Source organism: Dasypus novemcinctus, chromosome X (genome assembly GCF_030445035.2).
Source record: "Dasypus novemcinctus isolate mDasNov1 chromosome X, mDasNov1.1.hap2, whole genome shotgun sequence".
In the NCBI taxonomy this organism is placed as follows: Eukaryota; Metazoa; Chordata; class Mammalia; order Cingulata; family Dasypodidae; genus Dasypus; species Dasypus novemcinctus.
The window spans coordinates 125,174,838-125,201,668 of NC_080704.1; the positions used below are offsets into that span (position 1 = coordinate 125,174,838).

Consider the following 26,831-nt stretch of genomic DNA (forward strand, 5'->3'; position numbering starts at 1 on the left):
GCAAGGTGGTTCACTCTGGCAGGTAGGAACGGGTAGTGTGCACCTGCCACCAGTCAAGCTCAGCCAGACTGCGAGAAGAGGCGGAGCGAGCTAAGGGAGTGAGTGAACCATGGACAAGTTGAAGTGCCTGAACTTGTTCAAGTGCAGAGGGAAAGAGGTAGGGGACTGGGAGCTGCGGGAGGAAGAGTGGATGGCCTGGGAAGGGAAAACTAAATTCTAAGTTTTTACTTTCTTCTCCTTTTCTACGTCTCCGTTTAACTGCCTACAAGTGTGCCTGAGGTGTCTCCAGATAGTAGTGGAGAAAGAGAACGGCTTACTCCTTAGTCAGCGGATCTAGGAACACTTCATCTTCTGCTTCGGGTGGGCCTTCATTCTGTGCTCTCTCCCACTCCAGTCTGTGTTCAGCCTTTAGACTATGGTGGAGGGAGATTGGAAGGTGCTTTGTCCTCATGCAGCTGGAGGAACCTTCCAAACCCCAGGGCAGCTAACAGGTTTGGGAAAGAAATCCTTTCCTATAAGTGAAGAGAGAGCTGCTCCACCTGGTGAGACTGGAGAATTAATCTGACTCTGAATGCTATGCTGTAGCTTTCATAAAAGCACTGATTTTTCTCGACAAATTAGGGAGTGAAGTTAAACTTCCCTTAACTCCAAAACCCCTAAGCTATTTGCCCATAAAAAAAGAGTCTGTGAGGTTTTATTTTTTTCCAGTATATGCTACAGTTGATCCTTCTTAAATATCTGCTATGATCTTAAGAGATTGATTTTACCTAATTAATCTTTAAGTTTTCTGTATGTAAGACCTGCTTTGTCTTCTTTCATTTGCTCCTCATGGCTGAGAACAATATGCACCCTTTCACCAAAATTTAGATGATCTCAGTTGAAGAAGTTAAAATGCCCACCTAAAGAACTTTTATAACATTTCAAGGGGTAAATGTAAAATTAAAAGCAGCCATCAGCAGAAATTTCCCCATCTCTCCAAGTCTTTTTTCTTTCTATTATTCTTTGAACTTGAGAAATTGTGTTTCTCCAAAATTTTTCATGTTAGAAAGACAGATGGTATTTTCTCTTCCCCAGAAAGTGACGGCCTCATCTGAGAATTTCCATGTTGGTGAAAATGATGAGAATCAGGACCGTGGTAACTGGTCCAAAAAATCGGATTATCTTCTATCTATGGTGGGATATGCAGTGGGATTGGGAAATGTATGGAGATTTCCATATCTGACCTACAACAATGGCGGAGGTATTCTTCTTTCTTTCCTGTTTAAGTGGGGTGCTCTATGGCCTCTGAGGGTATTTTAACAGCTAAGGAAAGCTTTGCGATAGTTGGATTAGTGGAAGGTGAGGGAGGTGGGGAGGTCATTGCTGAAGACTATAAGCTACTAGCTCAAGTTAGAAACCTATGTGGCTTTATAGAAACCTCAGATATAAAATATAAAAATTTTATATTAGCACATCTGAGCTTCTGAGTTGAGATCTCATGTAATCTTTAACTATGACTTCTTCTTAATTTATACATGTTTCTATAATAATTTGTTTGGACACAAAATGTGTTTTACGTAATGTGTAACTGAATCTAAGAAAAAGGCAGAGAAATCTAGTTCCGTTAAAAACAAAGAACCCTCAAATAAATTATTTAAGTAGAATAAGGCAGTACATTTTTTGGAAATTTATGTGTGGAAGGAGTTGATTAAAAAGTAGTTAAAGATTTTTTATTTTTAAACTGCAATATTCAGATGCATGGTTTACAAATTGTATTGGCTATGTAGAACATATTTCTAAAATGCAACAGGGTTTAGTTCAAGGATAGGTGATTTATTCCTACAAAATAATACTGTTTATACCATGTAGATCATTTAGACTCAATTAGAACCAGGAATGAAAAATAATACTGATGCGACACACTAAGAAAAACAAAATGAATTGCACAATTCTCTAGTAATGTTGAAACAACTTTTACACCATATTTGATTTACTTGTAATTATAGGTTCTATATAGCATAGAAGTGATATGCCCTTATATTTCATAACTGGGTGCCAGTGAAACTGTGCCACTATAATTTTTTGGTGCAATAAGACTTTGTATGGTGATATTTCAATTATGTATTGTTTTTTAATTCTTTGCAATAAAACATTCACATTGGCTTTCAGAGACTTAAGAAAGGATCTCTGTTTATCAAACACCTTAAGTGTTGATGGAATAAATTCCCCTATTTATAACCTTGGTTATAACACTGGTTTGCTATATGTTTTAGGTAGAAAGTGAATCAGGACTCACAATCTTTTTGATGTCTCTGTCTTAAGGTTCAATGTGGTGGAGAGAATCATTCGGGTTCTTTTCTAGCTTCTTGTGCTCATATTTAGAAGAAATAATTCCCTGTGATTTGATATTATAAGCAGGCCCAGTCATCACCATAAATTCCCAGCAATTACATCAAACTTGTATTAAGAGAGAATTAAAAAATATAGCCAAACCAAAATAACCTTATTTTTAAACCTTATTTATTATATGATGTTATGTATTTCACTATTGCCTCTGAAAATTAATGTACCATATTAGCTCTCAATTTTTAATGGTTACATCATTTGGTAATGGATACTCTAAGGATCTACCAATAGCTTCTTTATCTTCGGCCCAAGATTAGGAAAGAAACATGAAATTCAAATTTGTCAAATGTAAATAGATCAGGTTAAAAATATATGATCAACTCCACAAAACTATTGCTAAAATTTGGAACAATTTTTATGTGAAGATGTTTCTGACAATTTAAGAAACCCGAGTCTCAAACCACTTGAGGGTTTAGGTCAGCAATATTCACAATTTTTGACCCCTATATCATATTAAAATTTTATTATTGATAAAATAATAGGTGAAAAAACATATATGACATTGAAGAAAATATTCAAATTAGTTTTTCCCCAAAAGATCTGCCTTCGTTGTGTTAGTAAAACTTTCTTTTTTGTTACCATTAAACAGGGATATTTTGTATTACTTTTTCTTCATATTTATCATTGGTAGGTCTTACACTTCTATTAGTCATTGTAATGATGGTATGTACATTGCATCATCTATATAAACATATTTGTTCCTATGGTCTAGTAACTCGCAGGGTTAGCATTGAAGTAAAACCACTTAACTATGAGTATGTAACAAATAATTTTTAATAGAACACACACTTTGTGGGTTGGAAAAAATGTAATTCCTAGGTATGTTTTGGATATATAATATGAAAAGTATATGAGGGAAAATACAACATAATAAAATAAGTGTACATAATCCAAAAGTCCATTTTTAGTCACTGATCACCACATCCTCTTATTAAATATTTTGCCAATATTTGTAGAGTATTTTATCAGTAAGCTTAATATTCTGTCCTTGCTTCAACCTACAGTCTGGCAAAGATTCTCCTGAGCAATGTTATCACCAAAATGTGGGCAGAAGAGTAGCCACAAACTAGAAGTTTTTAAAAAACAAATAGAGGCCTACATAAACTAAATGTGGGATAGTTTCTAGAAATTGGGAGTTAACTATGAATGCTTTTCAAAAGTTTAGATTTTTCTAATAGAACCAATATATTTCTTAAAAATTGAGTGAAGGTCTTAACTATTTGGAGAAAAATGAACTTAACTGCAACAACATCTACTCTGAAACAATTTAGCCTTTGTACACTAATTCTTAAAGGTAGTCCATTTATTTTCAAGGGGAACAAGTGGTACATTACATTGAATAAATATTATGTGCTTGATATTTTGCCAAATGTTTTCAACTCACTTCAGTTGTGTAACTGAACTCTTACCATAGACTGATAAGTTGGTATTGCTCTCCCCATTTATTGAGAACTCTGGGTTCAGAGATTAAGTTCCCCTGGATCCCAAAACTGGTAAGTGGTGGAGCCAGGATTTTAAGTACATTGCCAGGTCCAAAACCCCCAGTCATTCAACTTCTCTAAATTATTTTAAATAGGATATCGCTTTTAATATTCACAACAACCTCATTAAGTAATTTTAGAATCACCCATTTTATATATGTGAAATTCAAGATTTAGAGAAATGACTACTTTCTCATAGAAAGTAGTAAATTTGGGGCCCACGTCAAGCCCTCTGACTCTACTATATCAGGATGTTTTAAAAATGTTCTTCTGGTTATCAAAGTGCAATCAAGATTTCAAAATGTAATAATCCTTTATTTTCCCCCTTTTCTAGGTGCCTTCTTGATACCTTATGCGATTATGCTAGCATTGGCTGGTTTACCTTTGTTCTTCCTAGAGTGCTCACTGGGACAATTTGCTAGTTTAGGTCCAGTTTCAGTTTGGAGGATTCTTCCATTGTTTCAAGGTTGGTATTAAAGTGTTTTCCTCACTGTGCTTATTGGTCTATTTGTGCAAGTAGATATCTTCACTATGTGGAAGAAAAAAATGTAATGTTCTGACATATCAGGGTGAAAAAGCAAACATTTTATATATAGTTTGTCACTGTAGAATTTAAAAATCAACTGTTACTTTTTATTTCTGTTCTTCTAAGGCTGCAGCTATGTTAAGGGGACACTTAGGAAGCACATTAGAGAGGGTTATAAGAGTGCCATTTTAAAGGGTGTCTTTCAAATTCCCTTGGTATACAATGAATACAGTCCTCTCATGCATTAACTCCATGGTTCTGTCTTTTTTTCTACTATCTTTGTCTTAACTGTTTTTGTACATCTTTCACAAGGACTGATTCAGAAAAGTTGAAGGGCAAGTCACTATTTTTTCTTGGATTCTTCTATAGAATAGGATACTTGTGGAGTAAAAAAAAAAGCCTTGATTGTGATTAAACACCAAACTTCTTTTCTGTCTGAAGATTAGATATCATTCTGGTATGTACTAGATGCTGAAAACCATTTGTAAAACCTCATTGTGCCATTAAAAATCAATTCATACTGATGTGAATAGAATATTGGAAAAGCTACCTCAAAAGCTATGCTCAAGCAAAGAAGTTATAATCATATTTTAAACTGCATTATGGAATGGCTAATTTTAAACAACTTTTGAACTTCAAATTCAGATTGTTACTAGGTTACTTAATTGTTTTACATATACTTGTAGAAGTCTTATACCCAATCCTTTCAGGACATTAAATCAGAAATTGCATTTCTACCTGTCAAAATATTGGTTTACTTATGAAGACATAACTATTGGCCAATGGGTAGACAGTGTATCAGCTTTGAATTGCATTTCCAAGAATAGTGATCACTCTGACAAGAATTTACAGACTGGAAAAAACAACGGACATCGGTTTTTTTCTTTATGTAATTCTGTTGGGCTTAATACAGGTCTTCTGCCCTTGGCCGTAATACCTTTTTCTAATCAACTGAGAACATGTCTAAAAATGCCAGTCATCAAAATAAAGTTAAATTTGGGATATAAACTCTTCTGGCTGTTTACCCCTACATCAATCAATTATTTGAAATGAACTTTTTCAAAGATTTTGTAGAACTGGAAATGCAACTTTTTAATGAATTAGCAAAAGAAATTTCACTTGAGTTTATTTTATTTTTGTTGTTCTCTTTTCCAGGTGTGGGGATTACAATGGTCCTTATTTCCATTTTTGTGACCATCTATTACAATGTCATAATTGCCTATAGTCTTTACTACATGTTTGCTTCTTTTCGAAGTGAACTACCATGGAAAAATTGTTCTTCTTGGTCAGATGAAAACTGTAGCAGATCACCTATAGGTATAATTCATTTATTTTTTAATATAAACTCTGCATCATCCTTTTATGTTTTCTAAATAACCTTAAAGAGTTAAATTATTCTCTACCCATTTATGTGTAATTTTAAGTTAGCCAAAGGTCATTGGTGAAAGCAGAATAAAGCTTCTATAACTTGAAAATTGATTATTATAATCTGTTAATTTCTGATGGCAACCAGCAAGGCTAAGCAATGCCTAGGAGTATTTCTTGCAAGCCTCAGGCATGGGCAGGGGAGAAGGGAAAAAAATGATGAAGTGATAAAGGGAGAAAAATGCTATCCATAATGTTAGCAGTGTGTCTCAGAAGACAGTGATTATTGGCAATGTCATATGTGGTAATGTTTGAGGAAATGTAGCATCAATATCGTAGACTATTTCTATAGGAATTACCTGTGCATATCCGATAGTAAAGTTGTATATATTTAACACTTCTCAGGAATTTAATGTTGCCACTTTACCTATATGTTAGATAAATCACCTACTAAAAATTACTTAGAGCACCAAGAACCAAATGAAACTGTTGTTACTTTTAGCTGTTATTACTAGGAATATAATCAAAATTTAAAAGGTGATATATTTTCATTCTCACCCTCAGCTTAATAGTAGAGAAGATTTAGGATCCTAAATGTACATGGCTTATTCCATTTGTAAGATTTCAATTCTGATTTCACCAAGTAGCAATTTAGAGAGTAATTTAAATATTTTAATTATAACATTAATTTTTTTCCGGGAAAGTAGTCTTCTAATACTAAGTATGTACCTGTATTTGTGTATATTTTTTCTTTTTATCATTTTTAGTAACTCACTGTAATGTGAGCATAAGAATAGGGGAGATCATCCAAATGAATAAAAGCTGGGTAGACCACAACAATTTTTCCTGCATCAACGGTAGTGAAGTTTATCAACCGGGGCAGCTTCCCAGCGAACAATATTGGAAGTAAGTACTCTAGAAGATCTAGTTCTTACGCAGATGTTACTACACATTTTAATAAGCAACAAAAATATTAATAATCCCCTTCTCTTACTCACATAAATAAGATCAATGAAGAATTAGATTATACTTCACTTGACTCAAATATTTACCTATTCTGGGTGAGTAGGTGAGTAGTAGTTACCTGAAAAATTGCCTCATTGCCAGCAATGTATTATTTATAAATTCATTATTAAAAACAAAATTATCAGTAATGATTTATTTAGTGTTTACTAGCCATAATTTAGGGCTCTGCTTTGAAAAAAAATCAAATTTTAGACAATAATGAACATGTTTTAATGCTAATCAGTTAAGTAGTAAGTAACATTATTATTTAAAGCTAAAATTCCCCATTACCCATTTTGATTACAAATGTCATCATATGGCAGAATATGTGTTTTGGCTTACATTTACTTTTTTATTTAAAATGATCTTTCTTTACTCTCCTTACCCTATACCTACCCTGTTACCTTTACCTAACATCTTTGACTCTGCTGCTGAAATTAGCATTTCTTCATCCATATGTTAATACCATTTGTGACCCTTTGAAAATCTGGAGCTTAAAATATTCCCCAGTATCAAGCTAAGAATTAAGATCCTAGATCCATATATGGCCCTAGTGGAGATTGTAGAATTTTACAGAAAGCCTTTGGAAAAGGAATAAATAATAGAACTATTTGGATTTGATGATATCTAGAAATGTGATGAATAAGAAAAGTAGTAAACACAATTTAAAATATTTTCTCCTTTATTTAACCTGAGAAAAATCTTGCACTGAAAATATATCTGATTTAAGGTTAGTTTCTTTACATAAAGGAGCTTTGAAATAGTACCCCAAAAAAGGTCCATAGATATTTGAATCAATAGATATTTGATTCTGGGAACTTTGGAGTTGCAGTTAATCCTAAAGTTCAGAGATTAGTTTTCAATGAACTATTTTTGCCCCTCCCAAAATAGTATTAATGAAAGGCTTGTAGGACATTGGTGTATTTATAAGAAATAAAATTAATGAAGTTTCCCCCAAATGAAAGATATTACAAAGTTCAATATATTTTTGAAGCCAAGTGATTCTGTCTTCATAAAAGGGCTTATGTGTTTTCAGTAAAGTGGCACTCCAACGATCAAGTGGAATGGATGAGACTGGAACAATCGTGTGGTATTTAGCACTTTGTCTTCTTCTGGCTTGGCTCATAGTTGGAGCAGCATTGTTTAAAGGAATCAAATCTTCGGGCAAGGTAATTTAAAAAACACATTATAGTAATGTAGCTGCTTTCTAATTTAATTGTAGCTCAATATCAAGCATTATAAAGTGCATATTTTTTTCCTATAATGGATATTCAAATATGTAAAAAGCTTTCCATTAATTCTAAGCAGGCAGCTTAACTCTAAGTAAATATTTAAGATCACTGCTATTGTAAACAAAGAATTCTATTACTAGAGTTGTACAATCGCTCAAAACTTGGACCCTACAAGCTGATAAAGCGTTATGAGTTGAGGGTATATTTTTAATTTTTTTGTCTCACTGTATAAATAAACATCTTGAATGGAATTATACATTGCAAAGTTTGTTTTGAAAAATCTATATCCTTGATACAGAGTGTAATAGTGACAGCACACCCCTAGTTGGAGAGAGAGAGAAAAAAATGCATTGAGCCGTCTTTTTTCTTCTTTATTTTCTTTTAAATGTTACATTAAAAAAATATGAGATCCCCATATACCCCCCACCCCACCCTCCCCACCCCTCCCACATCAACAACCTCTTCCAGCATCGCAGCACATCCATCTGCACCTGGCGAATATATTCTGGAGCACCGCTGCACCACATGGAAAGTGGTCCACATTGTAGCCCACACTGTCACCCAGTCCACCCAGTGGGCCCAGGCAGGGCACACAACGTCCAGCATCCATCCCTGTAGCACCACCCAGGACAACTCCAAATCCTGAAAATGCCCCCACATCATATCTCTTCTTCTGTCTCCCTACCATCAGCAGCCACCGTGGCCACCCTCTCCACATCACTATTTCAATTTCTTCCCTTACTAATCACAATAGTTCCCCAGCAGAACACCAGTAAGTCCACTCTAATCCATACTCTATTCCTCCAGCCTGTGGACCCTGGGATGGTTATGTCCAGTCACCCTCTACATCAGGAGGGGCCTTAGATTCCACGTGGATGTTGGATGCAATTCTCCTGCTTGTAGCTGTAGGCACTCTTGGCTCCCTGGTGTGGTGGTTGACCCTCCTCACCTCCCTGTCAGCTGGCCAGGGTAAGTTCAACGAACCAGAAGGTAGGAGCCACAAGTCTGCTGAGGCCCAGGGCCTGGCTGTCACATAGACAGTTCAGAGATTCAGGTCTCCTGAGTATACACCAACCCAAATGCCAACCACAGGCCTGGTAAAAAATAACAGAAGAGGCATGTGTAGAAAGGTCATATTTGAGTCCAACTACATCATACTCAGGAACACAAACTCCAAAGTAGGGCCAACTGACTTGGCCCTGAACTCAAGAGCCATAGAACCTGTGGGTCGCTGCAGCCTTCAGGAGAACCTAGTAACTGGGTTTCCAACTACCTTGGCTGTCTCTGGTACCCTGATGAGGCATGCATAAGCATCACCCCTCTGATGATCTCCCAACTCTTTTTTGGATAAGCCATCAATTTTAAGTTAAAACTTGCCAAATTTGACTCAGAACTTTCCCCCTCAGGGAAAAAGCTTCTTGGAAAATGTTGTTAAATTTTCCCATTCCATTGTTTTATTTTTTAAAACTTCAAAGAACATCACAGCAATTTAAGAGAACACCATGCAATTTTCTCTGTGAGCAGTTGCACAACTCAGAAATGTGAATATTATGTGTGTGTAACTAATAGAATCACATTTCCTTAAAGGAGAAGTCAGGAATAACTGTGCATACTATCTTTGAATTCCTAGTAAAATATCCAGTGTATTTGGTTGAATGTTGAGTTGTAATGAGCCAGTCTGTTAGATCAGAAAAATACTGTGAACATCACAAATGCAGTGGAAACTTAATATAATTTTTTAATTGTACATTTTTAAAGTCTTGGTTCCTTTTCAATGATAATATTGAAAAATCCATTAAAGACCATTTACCCAGGCAATTAATTTTTATTGGTCTCTGGATGCCTTGTTTAAATTGTCTCCTTGGGCATATTATCGAACATAGGGCATTTATGGATCAAAGGAATAATCCACGTTCATGAAAACCCAGTCTCAAAGACAATCTGATCATCTGGAACCATTTATTATCTAGGACACAAGCAGTGAGTGTACTATTAAAATCTCATAATGGTAGATTTAAAGATAACAGTAGAAAATGCCCAGTATTAGCTTTATTTTTTTTTATTTTTAATTTTTTAAATTTAATTGCATTTTTAAAAAGATATGTAGATCACGAAGTGTTACATTAACAAATATAAGAGGTTCCCATATGCCCCACAACCCACCCCACATCAACAACCTCTTTCATCACTGTGGCACATTCATAAATTTTGGTGAATACATTTTGGAGCACTGCTGCACCACATGGATTAAAGTTTACATTGTAGTTTACACTCTCCCCCAGTCCATTCAGTGGGTTATGGCCGGATATATAACGTCCAGCATCTGTCCCTGCTATTTCATTTAGGACTACTCCAAGTCCCAAAAATGTCTCCACATCACATCTCTTCCCTCTCCCTGCCCTCAGCAACTCCTGGGGCCACTGTCTCTACATCAATGCTATAATTTCTTCCATTGCTCATCACAATATTTCTGTAGTAGCCCTGAGTCTCAGCAGAGTTGCAATTTCTACTGTCTGGTTCGTTGGACTTACCCAGATCAGATAACAGGAAGGAGAAGATGGTCACCAACCACACTAGGGAACTGAGAGTACATACAATTGCAAGCAGGAGAATCACATTCCATCAACTATGTGGGATCTAAACCCCTCTCAATTTAGAGGTGTAGTGGACATCACCATCCCAGGGTCCACAGGATGGAAGAATAAAATATGGATTAGAATAGATTTACCAGTATTCAGTTTAAATAGCTTTCATGCAATTTAGTTATCTAGTAGGAGATTATTTTCATTCTCTTTGAGGACTGAATGTATATTAACCATTGCAAGGTTTAAAATCATTTCCCTTCCCACCTTACTGCAGTAACAGAGAGGAAAGAGTCCCCTCAGACATTTATAAGGAAATACTTAAGAAACCACTCTATTTAGATTCCAGGTTATCACTACTGATGCATTGCTTATTTACAACGTGAACCAGGGAAATATTGCACCTTATATCAAGTTGTTTTTGACCACTGAAAATAGAGAAAATGAGGAAAACTTTGGCATGGATATTATTATACTTATTAATAACCTTATGAAATCTCCTTTACTTTTAAAATGTTTGGTTTGCAAAGTCTAGATCCTTGATATATAGTGCAATAATGTCAGCACTATTGGAATACAATTATATACCATGATTTAAAATATAACATTTTTAACTTTGATTATTTTCCTTAATAGGTGGTATATTTTACAGCCATTTTCCCTTATGTTGTCCTACTAATCCTGTTAATACGAGGTGCAACTCTGGATGGTGCATTAAAAGGCATTTCATACTATATTGGAGCACAATCAAATTTTACAAAACTTAGGGAAGCTGAGGTAAGACTTAACTTGAATTTAAAATTATCTGAGGAGGCAAACCTTTAAATAAAATACCAAAAATCTTTGTTTGCATATAAGTGCCATAATGTAATAGCTTGCAAAAGAAGAAACAACTAAATTTATTAGTGTTTCTTTCATCTAGGATGTCTGATTTAACTCTTTAAAATGACATTAATGCTAACTTATTTCTTATTGGAAGTGAGATAATAATTTTTAACAATAGGATTTGAAAACTACCATTATTTTCATCTAACTGATTCTATTTGAACAAAATGATTTTTGGCTCATTAATCTGAAAAGTAATATTTCACACATAAGTACCTCCAAGTTAACTGGGATTATGTGATTTAATGGATACAATTAATAAATAGCTTTAAAGAATACAATAGAAAGTTTGTCTAATATAAATTTTTAACCATCTTAAGAAGTTAATATCCCAAAAGCAATACCAAATTTTGCCTAAGGGATTACGAAATTAAAATACAAATTTGACATTGTCTATGCTTTCTATGAACAAATCTGAAACATGATACATGTGTCATGAATATGAATAAAGTAACTATCTTTTAACGTTAGTCCATCTCCATATGATGGCTACATCTATCATGGGTACATAAAATAATTTACAATTTTGACTGCAGAGAGTATTAACAATAAGTGTATTCTAGGGACTATGTTTCTGTTGGTACAGTCTAAGAATGCTTTCACCTTTTTAGTAGTCACATCATATTCTTGGCGCTTAGTAAATTTCTGGTCACCTAAAATCCCACAAATCAAGAAATGCTATGTTAATAGCATCTAAAATCTGTGTAGTGCTATCCAGAATGGAGATTATTTTAATTTGCGATGGTATTCTTTGTGGAACTCATGTTAACTTCCAGCCATTGTTTATTTTTATAAATGCTAACAACCTGTATATTTAATGACTTGTAGACATTTTTTGGGGGACACAGTGTCAACTTTATCAGCTATAGTTGTGGGAATCCATCCCTTACCCATTTTGAAAATTGAGATGTCAATCTCTAGTCCTTGGTTGCTTTCTTTTGTCCAATAATTTCACTCAATGATTAATCACAATAGGTCTAAATTATTTTAGAATGATAAAATTTTATAATTTAGATTTGGAGATTTACATATTTTGATGTGTTCAGAGGTTGTCTTAATTTATTTTTTCATTTTTCTTGGGCTTCACTCTTTTTAACCTTGTTTGTTAATCTCTTCCCAACTCGAAGACCATTGTTGGTGGTGAATAAAAAACGAATAAAATTGAAGTTGTGATTCATCATCTTCTCCCTGTTAGATTTTTAAGCAAGATAACATATGTTCATGCATATTAAAAACTATTACTTATGTAAATATGAGATCATATAAAATTATTTCAATTATTGCTGCTATATTATACTATATTATTATAATTACAAAATAAAGAAATAGACTCACCAATTTTTAAACTCCATAACTGAGCACATTTGAAAAGACCAAATCCTTTTGGTTGTCTTTAAGTGGCTTTTACAAGCCTGAGATCACCTCGGTTTTGTACTTCCTTGAAACTATCCTGAAAATTTTATATGTTTATTTCATATTGGTCAGTTTTTCTTTGTCTCTATTATTGTTTTAAAAATGAGCGCTAAACTGAAAGTTCCTTGTGAAACATGTAATTTAAACCCCTTCCCAACCGAACACACATTACCCCACCATTCCTTCTTTGGGCTTGCTGGCAATGAGAATTTTTTTTCTTAGATTCTTTTTCGAGTTCTTGCAACCCATATTCCAAGGATAAGATCATACCCATATATTTTTTATTTGTTAATATTTGAACTCATTTGAGATCTACATTTAGGAGCATAGCTAAATGCAGAGGGGTCTTCTTCAGAGATTATTTTACTAAGTCCCTCATTTTACAGTGAACATACTGCAACCCTTTCAAAATATTCAAATTTAGCCAAGTTTACTCAGTACACTAGTGCAACATGAATTAAGGTTTCCTAATCCCTAATCTAATAGTCTGATAAATAGCTATGAGACTGGTAGATATGGAGTTTATAACTATAGAATTTCTTTTCACCTTTATTTACTGCCTAGGTACACATCATGTTATGTAGTAGAGTGCTTAAAAGCATTCTTATACAACCCAGTCCCATCACACCCACTTCCACTCCTAAGTTACATATTCATACAGAATGTAACCAGAAAAAGAGTCTCATGGACCAACATAAACAAGTTTTTCATCTCTTAATACAGACAAATGCCTAAGAAATAAGAAGACATGACTTTACTAACAAGATTTTGTTATATATGAGTGAAATAACTTTGGTCTATCTACCTATCTATCCAACCATCCATGCATCTAACCTATTTTGTACTAGCTTCCTGCCATTATAAAACTTTTATAGCATGATAATAACCTAGTATCAAATATGATAATAATCCAACACCAAGTTACATTCTAAAGATCTAGTAACATTTTGCTGCCTAACAACTTTGCTTCTATTTAACTTGGAAATGGATTATATGCATTTTATCTTTCACAGGGTAAAATGATTGTTTTTAACCTCCATATAATAAACTGACTATGAATCGATGATTGTTTTCCATAATAATAATAGCTACCATTGAATACTCTTCTAAGTGTTTCACATGTGTTATCTAATTTAATTCCACACCATCCCTAGTATATTATTATTATTATTATGTCCATTTTATAAATGAAGAAAGAACCTAGAAGAGATTAAATAAATTTAAGTCAGGGAGCGTGAGGTGTGGAATGTAAACTTCATTCTTTTTGATTCCAGAGCCAGAATTCTTAATCACCAACTTGACTTTTACTGATCAGTTCTGGTTTATGATGGACTAAAAAGATATATTTGCCCAAATATTCTCCAGTTCTTATATTTGAAATCTGCATACTTATATTCCACAAAACCTATATATGAGAAGACATGCACAAGAATGTTCATAGCTATATTCTTTGTTAGCAAATAATGTGAAAATCTAAATGTCCATCAACAGGACAAAGGATAAATAGTGGTGTGTATATATATATATATATATATATATACAATGGGCAATACAGAAATGAATATGATAAACTATATATATTTAACTGAACTATATGAATTTGTTTATATTCTTTAATTTTTGACTTATAAAAATAGTTCAACTTGTTAATAGATACATCTCATATTCAATATTAAATGAAAAAGGCAAGTTGTATAATTTCAAGGCATGAGTATAAGTTCAAAATCATGCAAGGTTAAATGCTATATTGTTTAGGTTTATATATTTATGTAGTAAAAAATATTTAAAAAGCAAGAAAGTTAAGGTAGCAGTTAAAACTGGAGGATGAGAGGATGATATTATTAGAAAGAGTCACAAAGAAGACTTTTAAAGACTAGTAACATTCTATTTAAATGAAAATGAAAATAATGTGTGTTTTTAAATATTTTTTTCTTTTATAGGTTTGGAAAGATGCTGCCACTCAGATATTTTATTCCCTTTCAGTGGCTTGGGGTGGCTTAGTTGCTCTATCATCTTACAATAAATTCAATAATAACTGCTTCTCCGATGCCATTGTAGTTTGTTTGACAAACTGCCTCACTAGTGTTTTTGCTGGATTTGCTATTTTTTCTATATTGGGACACATGGCTCATATATCTGGAAAGGAAGTCTCTCAAGTTGTAAAATCAGGTACGTAACGATATAGTATCAACTTTGATTACAATGCTGCTCGATCAAGAAACTAATATAACTTAAAGAAATTTACTTAAAGCATTCATGATTTTTCTCTTTTCATTTTATATAATTTGGTTGTTTTGATAACATAATTCTTAGATAATCTGGAAAAATAAGTTTATTTTAGAGAACAATTGTTTACTAAGACATGATTTTTTCCCAGATTTTGTTTAGTTCTTGATATGGACCGCTTATGCATAATTACAAGTTCAGGTTTGCACTTCTAAAAACATCAGTATTATATAGATACAAATCCAGGTGTCTGTATTTGAGTGTATAAAGTATACAGATGTGTCTAGCTCTAAAGGAATCTGATGAACTTCCTAACTTTAAAGACATTAGCTAGGTTGACTTAAATTATCTGGCTAAAGATTCTGAGGAAAAGAATTTCAGAATTTTTAAGTAGGAATTCCTTATTAAAATCTTATTTATAATTAATATTATTTAATGAAGAGATTAAATAATGACAATAGAATGTCAGAACTAGAAGGGACCTTGGACATCATCTAGTATCTAGCTTTTCTTTTATAGAAAAATGAATTAATGCATCAGAAATGTTCTATGTCTTGCAGAAAGTCAGTGAATGAAGATGTGATAGAACTTAGCCTAGAAGTTAATTCTCTTGAATCCTAGGCCAGTTCTCTGGGAGGCTGGAGAAACTTAAAATACTTAAATCTAAGGATCATGTAATAGAAGCGAAATGAAGGAAAAGTATCTCTACAGGTATAACATATGTCAAAGAGAAAGCAAGATTCAATTTATAGTTTCTTTACATACAATTATTCAGTAATTCATATACTGATTAAAACGACACTGCATATATAGTAATTCTGCATAAACATTTGGAGAAAAAGTTGAAGACTAAAGAGTTAGTTCCATTAATGCATCTTTCTTGACAGTGCAATCCTTTCAGAATTTCTAGTCTGAGAAATTGACCTAATTTATGTTTCAGGACTTTGTGTTATTCTTAAAAAAAAAAGGAGCTACACAATGTCATTAAAATAGTTAGCATTTCTTATGTGAGAAATAATTTGTTTCGTTAGCTTAAATTATGTCATGTGTTCACATTATTACTTCATAGAACAACCAAATCAAATATAAAAAGTAAAAGAGTTGGTAATAAATGTATGCAATGGAGTGGGTTACCAAAAATGAGATTTTTCTAGTATCTATTTTGAAAATGTCCAATATATGAAATTTCTTGGCATCTAATTTAAATTAAAATACCATACATTTTCCTTAGGCTTTGATTTGGCATTCATTGCTTATCCAGAAGCTCTAGCCCAACTCCCAGGTGGTCCGTTTTGGTCTATATTATTTTTCTTCATGCTTTTGACTTTGGGTCTTGACTCACAGTTTGCTTCCATTGGTAAGTAATAACTCTTGGTTTTAAAATTCCCTTATATATGTAATTCATTTCCTCTTATTGAAAACATCCTTCTCTTGTCCCAATTTCCTCCTCTAGCACTTACTCTCAGAATGATCTTTCTGAAAGTTTTTAAAAATAAATTTGAAAAACTGGAAATACAAAGTACCCATGTACTTGATACCCAAAGGAGTATACATTACTATTTTATCATATCTGCTTTAGATGTTTTTAAGGAACTAAACTGTTGCAGGTGGATTTGAAGTCCCCTTTGTTTCACTCCCTAATAAAATCCATTGTATTATATAGTTCATGTTTGCATACATTTAATATATATTCATAAACAACATAGATTTTTGAAATTTCACAGAAAGCTAAAGTATAGCATACCTATCATTCTGAAAATTTTTACATGGATTATGAATCCACATTAATAGATATACATGTAAGTCTTGTTCATTCACAGTCTGTTTGCTGCCATAGTAATGGGCATTTGGATTTCCAATTTTTAAAAACTAATTGCACACATTGTTGCAATCACTATCCATGCACATGGCTCTATGCACACATAGGGATTTTTCCTTGGGTATAGGCCTACATATTCAAACAGGTTTTATCATATCACTCTCTTAAAAGATTTTAATAGTTTTCTTTATTTACAGGACTAAGTCCAGATTCCTCAGGTTAGCTTCACAGGCCTCCAAAATCTCAAACATATTTCCAAATTGTTTCTATTATGTATCATTTTACTCTTAGCTAGTTCCCTGATTCATGAAAACATTTCTTAAACATAGAATGCCTTTCTGTCTCCATGCTGCTTATTCAGATATTCACCTTATTTAAAAGTCTTATTAGAATTTTCCCTTTCCTATGAACTTTTTAAAAAAACTGTTTCAGCCCATAGGACTACTACCTTAGAGTTTCTACCAACCTTATAAACAGAATAAAAACAACTAGTGCTGCATTTTGTTTTTCTCATAAGCCACAAGTGGTGACTGCTAAGAGAAAAGGTTTTACAGACTTTTGAAAGCAAGGATCAGAGCCTGGAATATATTCTCAAAATTATTTTTGTGAATTTGTTTAACAGATTTTGAATTCTGTGATTGACCTTATTAGCAAATGACTTGACATGTAACATCATCTCTCTTTTTTTCCTCTAAAGAAACAATTACAACAACGATTCAAGATTTATTTCCCAAAATTATGAAGAAAATGAGGGTTCCAATAACTTTGGGTTGTTGCTTGGTTTTGTTTCTCCTTGGTCTCGTTTGTGTGACTCAGGTATATTACACCATTTTCTCACAGACAAAATATTAGTTGGAAGCTACATTATAATCTCAGTGAGAAAAAGATACAAAAGGATGTTTAGTGACAAGTCCAAGTCTGACTTGGATCAAGATTTTCTGAGTTTAGCCAGTTTTCTTTTTTCCCATTACAACTCAATTCTAATTGTAGAGGAGAAGAAAGCTCAATAATGGACAATTACCCCAAGATAAAATTATAGACCTTAAACACACACTATATGCTTTTGGGCAGCTAATATAGAGCACACAGGGACTGCATACCATTTTGAAGTCAATTATTTTAAATGCTTATTTTTTTCTGGTGGCTCAGTATAGAACGAAAGATAATGGTGCGATTTTTTTGAGATATTTAAAGCCATATTCATATTCACATTTGTATACATTCTTTTTCACATTTTAGCAGTGGTGAAACTAAGGAGAATATATTAAGATCAAATTAATATATTCAATTTTTAATATCACATCAGTCATAAAATTATTAAATATATGCTTAGGAGTAATTTACACTTTTTTGGTAGGCTGGAATCTACTGGGTTCATCTGATTGACCACTTTTGTGCTGGATGGGGCATTTTGATTGCAGCTATATTGGAACTAATAGGAATCATCTGGATTTATGGTAAATATTGACTATATTACTACTTTTAAGATTTATTAAAATAATATACCTTGATTCATTTTCATTATGTTTACTACAATTTCAAATAGAAAGTACTGAGCAAAAAATATATTTTGAAGAAAATATAGTTAAAGATGTATTCTCCATTGCTATAGTATAGGAAAACATTTAGAGAAAGATAATTTGGAGCCACAATGATCATAGAAGGAAACTATGAACAGGGGCCCCCATGTATTCTTTGATGTTATTTTCTTTAGGAGGGAACAGATTCATTGAAGATATAGAAATGATGATTGGAGCAAAGAGATGGATATTCTGGCTATGGTGGAGAGCTTGCTGGTTTGTCATTACACCGATCCTTTTGATTGTAAGTATTATGGCATGGATTTGGTGCTGATAATATATACACTTAAGCATTTCTAAAATAAACTTGAAAAATAATCAACATTCGAGATATAAGGCAAACTAATATATTAAGTGGATGATTTTCCTATTTTTCAGTATTTCTTATGTCTGGTACCACCAAACTGGCTAAGCTAAAAGGCCTTAAATTAACATGCCCTTCTATGAGGCCATGATGAGTTTAAAATTTATCATTTTTGAAAATAAAGAGACTCCAAAAGACATAAAAGTAGCACAGATTTAAAAATTATCAATAAGAAAAAAATAAATCATTCATTTGCTCATTACCTAAACATATGGTGAGTCATCTACACCTACAATGGCCCTAACCTATTTACCAGGTACAGAAAATAAAATGCCCAAGATCCAGACCCTGCTTTCAAGGAATTCACAATATAAATGTACTGATTACTAAGAAATAATACTCATATTTTAATGCATATTTTTTCTCTTTATGGGAGTCATTTAGTATCTGAAGTTACTAAAAGACATTCACCTGTGTCAACAGAAGTAATGATTTATGTTAAATTCAACAATTGGTACTCTATAGGGCCTGTGGAAAAGCAAAAGATATGTCATATAGACATGAAATCTTTAACTGTTCAGAACAGGATATGGCTTGAGTGCCAAAATAACACTTAATGGGAGGGAGGATTATGTAGTAGAGATAATGGGTAGGCATAGTGACAGAGCTTCATAGAAGATGTGTTTGAGTTCTCATTGCTTTCATGCTTCAAAATTTTTCCTAGAAAAAAAACATTAAATATTTTAATCCAGGATTTGCTTTACATATGAAGCACATATTCATTTTTAGGAGGTATTAAGTTTTCTATATCACATTATAAGAGCAGGATCAAGTAATGCGTAGTTTGGACTGGATGTGCTGAAATAAAATATTGATGCTCCATATATTGCTAAATGACTTTGAAAGTGCCATTAAATAACTAGTTTTCCTCATTTCACAGTTCTCCATAATAAGCTCCTTATCAACTAAGAAGATCTAACTTGTTTTTATTTGATAAGGGGCTTATTATGGAGAATAGTCAAATGAGAAAACAAATTTCTTAACAAATTTTCTTAATGAACAAGTCTTAAATTTCTTAACACATTTTCATTGATTGCTTAAGATTTGACACTTGGATTTATGTTAAAATGCTAAAGTGTTAAATATTAACTGTTACACGGGATCATCCCCATCCATTTTCTTGCAGTTATGTACAATTATGGTTATTGTGGAATACATTTAAATTATTATAATTAAATTAAATTAATGGGATTAATCCATTAATTCTAAAGTTAAACTTGATTATCTTGAATATCTATTATATATACTTACTCATTATTTTGTTAATTTAGTAATTCAGGGAAAGGTTTTTTGTGTTGTCTTATTTGCAGGTTTAAAAATAGCTAATTTTAATTCATAAGTATATCAAGTAGCTATTTTAATTAACAACATTTTATTTAACCTGGACTTTTAGTGTTTTCACCTTTAAGACTCAAGTCTTTCAGCCTCTTATTTCTGAATTACAGGCTGAAAATGAAGTGTGCTTTTGTAAATATATACCAGTAATGTGTGTGAATAACTATGTATTTTTGGGTTGGGGCAAAGGGTGCTCTGTGCATTAGGAGAAAATAGAAGAAATTGCTAAGCAAGGAGAGAAGTATGTTCACAAAAGTATGATTTACATTTTCATTATTCAACTAATTGATTTGATGGCTAGTGTACGACATAAAACCATGCTTTCATAAATGAAAATTAAAAGGGCAATAACATAAAATACTTGGTCAAATATTTTGTTGAAATATATGCTGGATAAGTACTTGTGTCTTCGATAGATATATAGAGGTGCTAATTTTGGAAATAGTTATTTAATGCCAAAATATGAGTTATTTAATTTGGTTCATTTAGTATTGTTTTCTTCTATTTAGTTACCTGATTATTTTAATTGCTTGAATGCCTTTTTATTTTTAGTGCTGTTGATAATTTACTTCTAATAAATGGAATCAAGCTGCTAATCTTTAGGGCCATTGAAATACTTAGTGCAATCGAATCTAATCTTTAAGTTTGTCTTTTTATATTTTTTCTGTCACAGGCAATTTTTATCTGGTCTCTGGTGCAATTTCATAGACCTGATTATGCCAAAATACCATACCCTGATTGGGGAGTTGCTCTAGGCTGGTGTATGATTATTTTCTGCATTATTTGGATTCCAATTATGGCTGTCATAAAAATAATTCAGGCCAAAGGAAACATTTTTCAAGTAAGCATATTAAATTTAAATTTAATTATTTTGATTTTATATAAAGTACTCGTGATCAAAATAAATATTAATTTACTCATATAATGACAAAAGAGTTTGAATATGAGGTAAAATTAGTCTAAACTTGTTCTACACTTCAGGCAATCATCTCTTACTATGTACTTAACATTGTATTATATATATTTGTATGTCTCAAGTTCCTTGAGGAGCTTACATTTTACTGCATCCTCAGATACTAGACAGTGTTATGATATCTATATATTATACAGATATACTTTTACTGAGTTGTTCTTGAAGATGTCACAAAGCAAATTATCAGCAGCTTATAATATGAACCCTAATAGTACATCTAAACTGGAATATGCCAGGTAAATTACTTTAAACCCAATCTGGACCCTGAATCATCCCTATTCCATGCAGGCCTAAGGGAATGAAGTTGATTATCATATGACACTAGGCCAATGGTAAACCCCATCCAAGAATCCATCCAAATCAATGGTTTGACTCTGGAACTCTCTTTCTTTGGCTTTTGAAACACATAACCAGGTACATACTGGTTGAAACCCTCACCTAACTCTCAGTCTTTGGCTATGATGAAAATGTCTGAGAATTAATTCAAGGTGTGTGGAGTAAAGCTCTTGTTCTAAAGGGCTCACATACTTTAAAAAAATCATTTGCATACTCAGATCGTTTTGTTTTAGTAATTTCTACAATTCTATTAACAATTAAATTTGATTTTAATTTTTTGTAGACTATGCAACATTCATAATTTAGATACCTATGCTTCTTATATTATTTAGTCAACAAAGATCAACTCAAAAATTTAAAATGAAAGTGTAATTTAATATTTAATTGTTCAAACATTTTTGTTTTTGCTTTTCAGCGCATTGTAAGCTGCTGCAGACCAGCTTCTAACTGGGGTCCCTACCTGGAGCGACACCGTGGGGAAAGATATAAAGACATGGTAGATCCTGTAAAAGAGACTGACTATGAAATACCCACTGTTAGTGGCAATAGGATACCAGAATGAGATCTCATATCTAAAAATATATGGTTGTGTAATGTGATTTTTTTTAGAACAGAGGAAAAATTTATTTATTTGTATGTTCATTGAGTAGAGAAGTGTATATACTACGTTTATAATAGTGTGGGAAGCCTTTCTCCCAATGAAGTAGAAGTGCAATATAAAAATGTGAATCTATTCATGTTTAACAATGTGTTTCTTATAATTCCTTTTAGATTATCTGTATAATACATACACATAAACACAGAGAACTATTTCTATTTTACAATAACTTTTTGTGAATATTGCCATAATGTTCTTATAACTCATTTAAGACTTTATTTTGAGTTGATTATTTAGAAAATGGTTATATTTTCTATTACAAGTTTTGGAAATATTACTTGCTTATAATTTATAAATGCATAATCTGATTTCTTTTCCACAAAACTAGGAGAAAAATGAACTAGCATATTTTAAAGAAAGCGTTACAAAGTGAAGCCTTCACATAATTAAAAATTCCATACATTTCTGGAAAAATTGACTTTAGTTTAATACTTTTGATCCAAATATGTATAAAAGCTTCATGCATTTGTTAATGCTCACTTTTTCTATGTAACTTTAGTGGTTATGTTCTTTAATTACAAAGAGTGAAATAAGAGAAAAATAAGGATCCTTTGGCCAATAAGTGGTAAATATAGAAAAAGGAATCCAGAACCTTTGATTATTTCTTCCCCCATATAATATCCTTCTTCCCTTTGGTTATATTTGGAAGAAAAATATGACCCACTCACTTTTCATTTTGTTTTACAAAATTAAGAGTGGTTCATTACATTCTCTGACATCTAGTTTTCATTCCAAACAGAATATGGCTTTAATGAAATCTAACATTCTATGATCATAATATATGTTAGAGTTATTTTGCCTCAATTAAATAAGTTAATACTTATGGGTGATAGCTTATTTACATACTTAAGTAGATAAATTTGTCAAACTATTCAAGAATGACACAAGTTAAATTAAAAAGTACTATGTCTCAGTTTCCGTACCAAAGATAAAGAAGATATAACATCACTAACAAGTTTATACATTGATTATATATCACTGAAAAGTGGTTTAAATAGCACAGCATTGGACTATGTACTCTAACTGAATATGTGAATAACTTTTCACCAATTCTTAAGGTGGTTAACCTGGACTTCAGGTATCAGGGAATGTAAGATACTGAAATTATATATTTATTACATACATTCATTTTTGTAGGGACAGAGTCCATAGATTTATCCAAACTTCAAAGGAATCTATGACTCAAAAATAAGAACTACATGCATTACAGCTGACGTTTTGTGCTTGGCAAAGGAGTGAAAATAAAAGGAATAATTTTAAGCCTTGATTTATTATACATTCCTTTTCCTCTTGATTTTTATGATTAAAGCATTAAATGATTAATGTATTTCTTTTATAGTGGTCATTTATTTTAGGGTAAAAGGGGGATGAAAGTTAAGTAAGTAGGTAGAAATGTAATTGAACCATCTAAGTGAGTTATGTACAGATATATATAATTAACTTGTGTTTGATATTTTAAGGGTTTCTTTGAGGGTAGATTAAATGCTGTTAAGAAACCCCAAAAGACTGTCAAATCCCCAGTTATACTGCATTTTGTAAAATATTATTTAAAATAGATGACTGACTTGGGTTTAGAAACCTTAAGACTACATTATTTGCATTCTAGCCATGTATTTTGGTGCTATTTGTGTTGTGGATTTTTCACTAAATTGAAACTTGAAAGGTATTTTCTATAGGTGGCTCTTGCAATTCAGTGATAATTTAGGCACATTTCAAATAGAAGAACGTCTTCTAATTGGCTGGGGGGGAGGAAGGTGAAGGGGAACAAATCCTCTTTAATAATGGACCACAAGGAGCAGTTAAGAGTTTGTGTGACTATAATCACAAATGTGTAAAGTGGTAAACGGACTTGGCCCAGTAGTTAGGGCGTCCGTCTACCACATGGGAGGTCCGCGGTTCAAACCCCGGGCCTCCTTGACCCGTGTGGAGCTGGCCCATGCGCAGTGCTGATGCGCGCAAGGAATGCCGCGCTAAGCAGGGGTGTTCCCCGTGTAGGGGAGCCCCACGCGCAAGGAGTACACCCCGTAAGGAGAGCCGCCCAGTGCGAAAGAAAGTGCAGCCTGCCCAGGAATGGCGCCGCCCACACTTCCCGTGCCACTGAGGACAACAGAAGTGGACAAAGAAACAAGACGCAGCAAATAGACACAGAGAACAGACAACCGGGGGTGGGGTGGGGGAGAAATTAAATAAATAAATAAATCTTTAAAAAACAAACAAACAAAAACCAAATGTGTAAAGTGCAGCTCCTAACTGAATGCCTGGCACTTCACAGGGTACTAAATGACATCTCTTATTGCTATTACACAGATTCAATGATAGTAAGAAACAGTATTCTGAATAAGCAAAAGAGTTTCATTAATCTTATTCCACTTATTTAATGCAAACTTGGAGAAATTTGTCCTATTATATTGTAAACCACTAGAAAAAAAACTTTTTCCACTTGAACAAAATTAAATTCACTATCTCAACTATATCTTTTTACTGTAGCATTTCTTTTAAAAATGAAACTTTTACTTTCTTTTTCTATCTTTCTTCTATCCCTTCCTTCCCCAGTAAATTGTATTTTAGCACAATATAATGCAGTCTTTAAATAAATTGTGAGTTCGATTTGATAAATGCTTGGATTTTGTATCTGACTTGGCACCACCTCCCTTTTTAAATAATAATTCATTTATTATAAACACATATAATCAAGTGAATACACTCAAAGTGCCTTTAATGATTGCCTCCACTGTCATTACATTCTGTGAGTTTTTCAGTGGATTTCCAGTTAACTAATGCACCATTTAAACCCTTGATAACTAGGAAATGTTCCAATTCAGCCAGCTTGTATTCCACAATCCTGAGGTTTACCAGTATTCGCTTCTGCATGGCTACTGAGTGTGGGAAATTATTTAAGATATCCTGAGAGAGGCTGTTGACTGAAAGACTATTATCAGTATTGCTCTTAGCTGAGCCAGTAGAAGAGGATGGTCTTACTAATGCAAGAGAAGTCGAATTTGAAGACATTTCACCAATGTTTCTCTGTAAGAGAAGGAAATTATACATACGCAGTTTATTGAAATTAGCAAATCCCAAGCACTAGAAAATGACAGCATTGTTAGTCTTGATAACCTAAATGAACTGATTGGCCTCCCCTAACAGAGATTAAAAATGTGTTGAATGACTACATTGATTTAGAATTATGCTGATGCCAAAGGCAAACTATGAATCAAATATGTGAAAGTAGTCATTTAGTTGCCAAAGTGTCATATTTTTTGCTTACATTTCTTTGGCAGTCCAGTAGGTCTATATTTGGACACCTTTAAACTTTATCTAAAAGCACTCCACTTCCAACTTTAAATAGCACCAGGGAACCCACATGTTGACTTGAATTATCTGTGAATGTCTAGAAAACCCCCATAGAGATGACTGAAAAAGAAAGGGGAGAGACAAACAGAAAGATGGAACGGGGAGCAGAAGAAGCAAGAGCCAGTAAGCAAGAGAAAGAGAAGTGGTGGTGGGGAGTGGGCACTTTCTTTTGCCTCTTCTCTTTAAGTGGGTAAGAAACTGACTCAGTTACCTGGGCTTTTTAAAACAGACCACAAATATCAAATCCCTGGTAAACATAAAGGAAGTATGGCGGTGAAGAGTAAAAAAGTTTGGGCCCTTTCAAGAGAAAAAAAGGAATGGGGTGACCTCCCCTTAAAATTCATTTTACTACTACCTTTCTACTCACACAAGTTTCAAATATATATGTCCTGCTTCCAATGTGTCTCATATATAACTTTACCTGACACGGTTTTTTCCAGAATACGGATAGAAAGGCGAGAATAACGCCGCTTATCAGAAGAAAAAAAATATTCATGGTTCTTCTCTCCTCTTTTTTCGGGAATGGAGGTACTAAGCTGGCAGTTGGGAAGCAAGGGGCCGCTAGGGGCCCAAACGTGCACGGGCCAGGATGCCTGGCTTCTGTCACTGCTGGTGCAACTGGGGATCCTCTGTAGCGGTCAAATTTATATACTAGATACAGCGTGTCACCTCACAATTGGGCACACGCATGGCGGGGTTACATCACAATTCGATGACACAAAGACGGGTCTACCGGAAACTGTGGCGTTTGGTAACCACTTACCTGGTTACTCGTTAGAAGAGGTCAGCAAGAGACACAAGAGACATTAAAGGGGTATGGGAATTCCAAGAAGCTGAAATATAGTAGATATACAGACTCCAAATCGACTGGTTAAATATATGACTTAAAATGTGCTCCTTTTTATTTAAAAGTAACTACCTCCAAATTGTTAAGTCTTTGGCAGAAACCATCTTTCCTCCGCAGTCCAATAGCTGTTTCAGGATTAACTTCAGTGCTAGTCACGTTGGGATATTTACATTTGTGTCACTTTACAGTTTAAAATGTACTTCCCAGATGTTTATATTACAATAGCTTTGTTCTATTGGTGTTTTTTTTTTTAAACACTTTATTTTTTACAAATGTGGAAGCAGATTCAGGTGTTAGGTAATCTCATTTGAAACTTGTAATAAAAGTAGGACTTGAATCCATTGCTTTTGAGCACTGAGAAGAAATTCTCCCATTTTCTCACACCCACTGCCACCCCAACAACCTGTGGCTTCAGTCACTGAATTGTGCGCATCAACTGTTTAATATTTTCCACCCAAAGAATTGAAC

General features: G+C 33.3%; 1 protein-coding gene and 1 non-coding gene across 2 annotated transcripts; one reads left to right on the plus strand and one right to left on the minus strand.

The window, feature by feature from the left end:
- SLC6A14 (solute carrier family 6 member 14) lies at positions 1-23,492 on the plus strand. Its single transcript, XM_058291267.2, has 14 exons — positions 1-157; positions 1,075-1,240; positions 4,201-4,332; positions 5,548-5,709; positions 6,525-6,663; positions 7,799-7,931; positions 11,213-11,353; positions 14,815-15,043; positions 16,332-16,457; positions 17,617-17,735; positions 18,277-18,376; positions 18,634-18,743; positions 20,872-21,039; positions 21,923-23,492. Exons 1-14 carry the CDS (start codon positions 110-112, stop codon positions 22,067-22,069), a joined length of 1,920 nt encoding a protein of 639 aa, XP_058147250.1. The 5' UTR covers positions 1-109; the 3' UTR covers positions 22,070-23,492.
- LOC101440364 (uncharacterized) lies at positions 12,450-25,974 on the minus strand. Its single transcript, XR_011647996.1, has 3 exons — positions 25,938-25,974; positions 25,145-25,189; positions 12,450-12,649 (listed from the first exon to the last, which is right to left on the minus strand). It is a non-coding gene; the product is annotated as an uncharacterized protein (transcript).
- Between the last annotated feature and the right edge of the window lie 857 nt (positions 25,975-26,831).

Excerpts from the sequence above, each read along its gene's own strand:
- SLC6A14 (XM_058291267.2), top strand. The coding sequence starts at position 110 with ATGGACAAGTTGAAGTGCCTGAACTTGTTCAAGTGCAGAGGGAAAGAG. Across the intron at positions 4,333-5,547 it reads GATTCTTCCATTGTTTCAAG|GTGTGGGGATTACAATGGTC; the intron begins GTTGGTATTAAA and ends TCTCTTTTCCAG. Across the intron at positions 16,458-17,616 it reads CTCACAGTTTGCTTCCATTG|AAACAATTACAACAACGATT; the intron begins GTAAGTAATAAC and ends TTTCCTCTAAAG.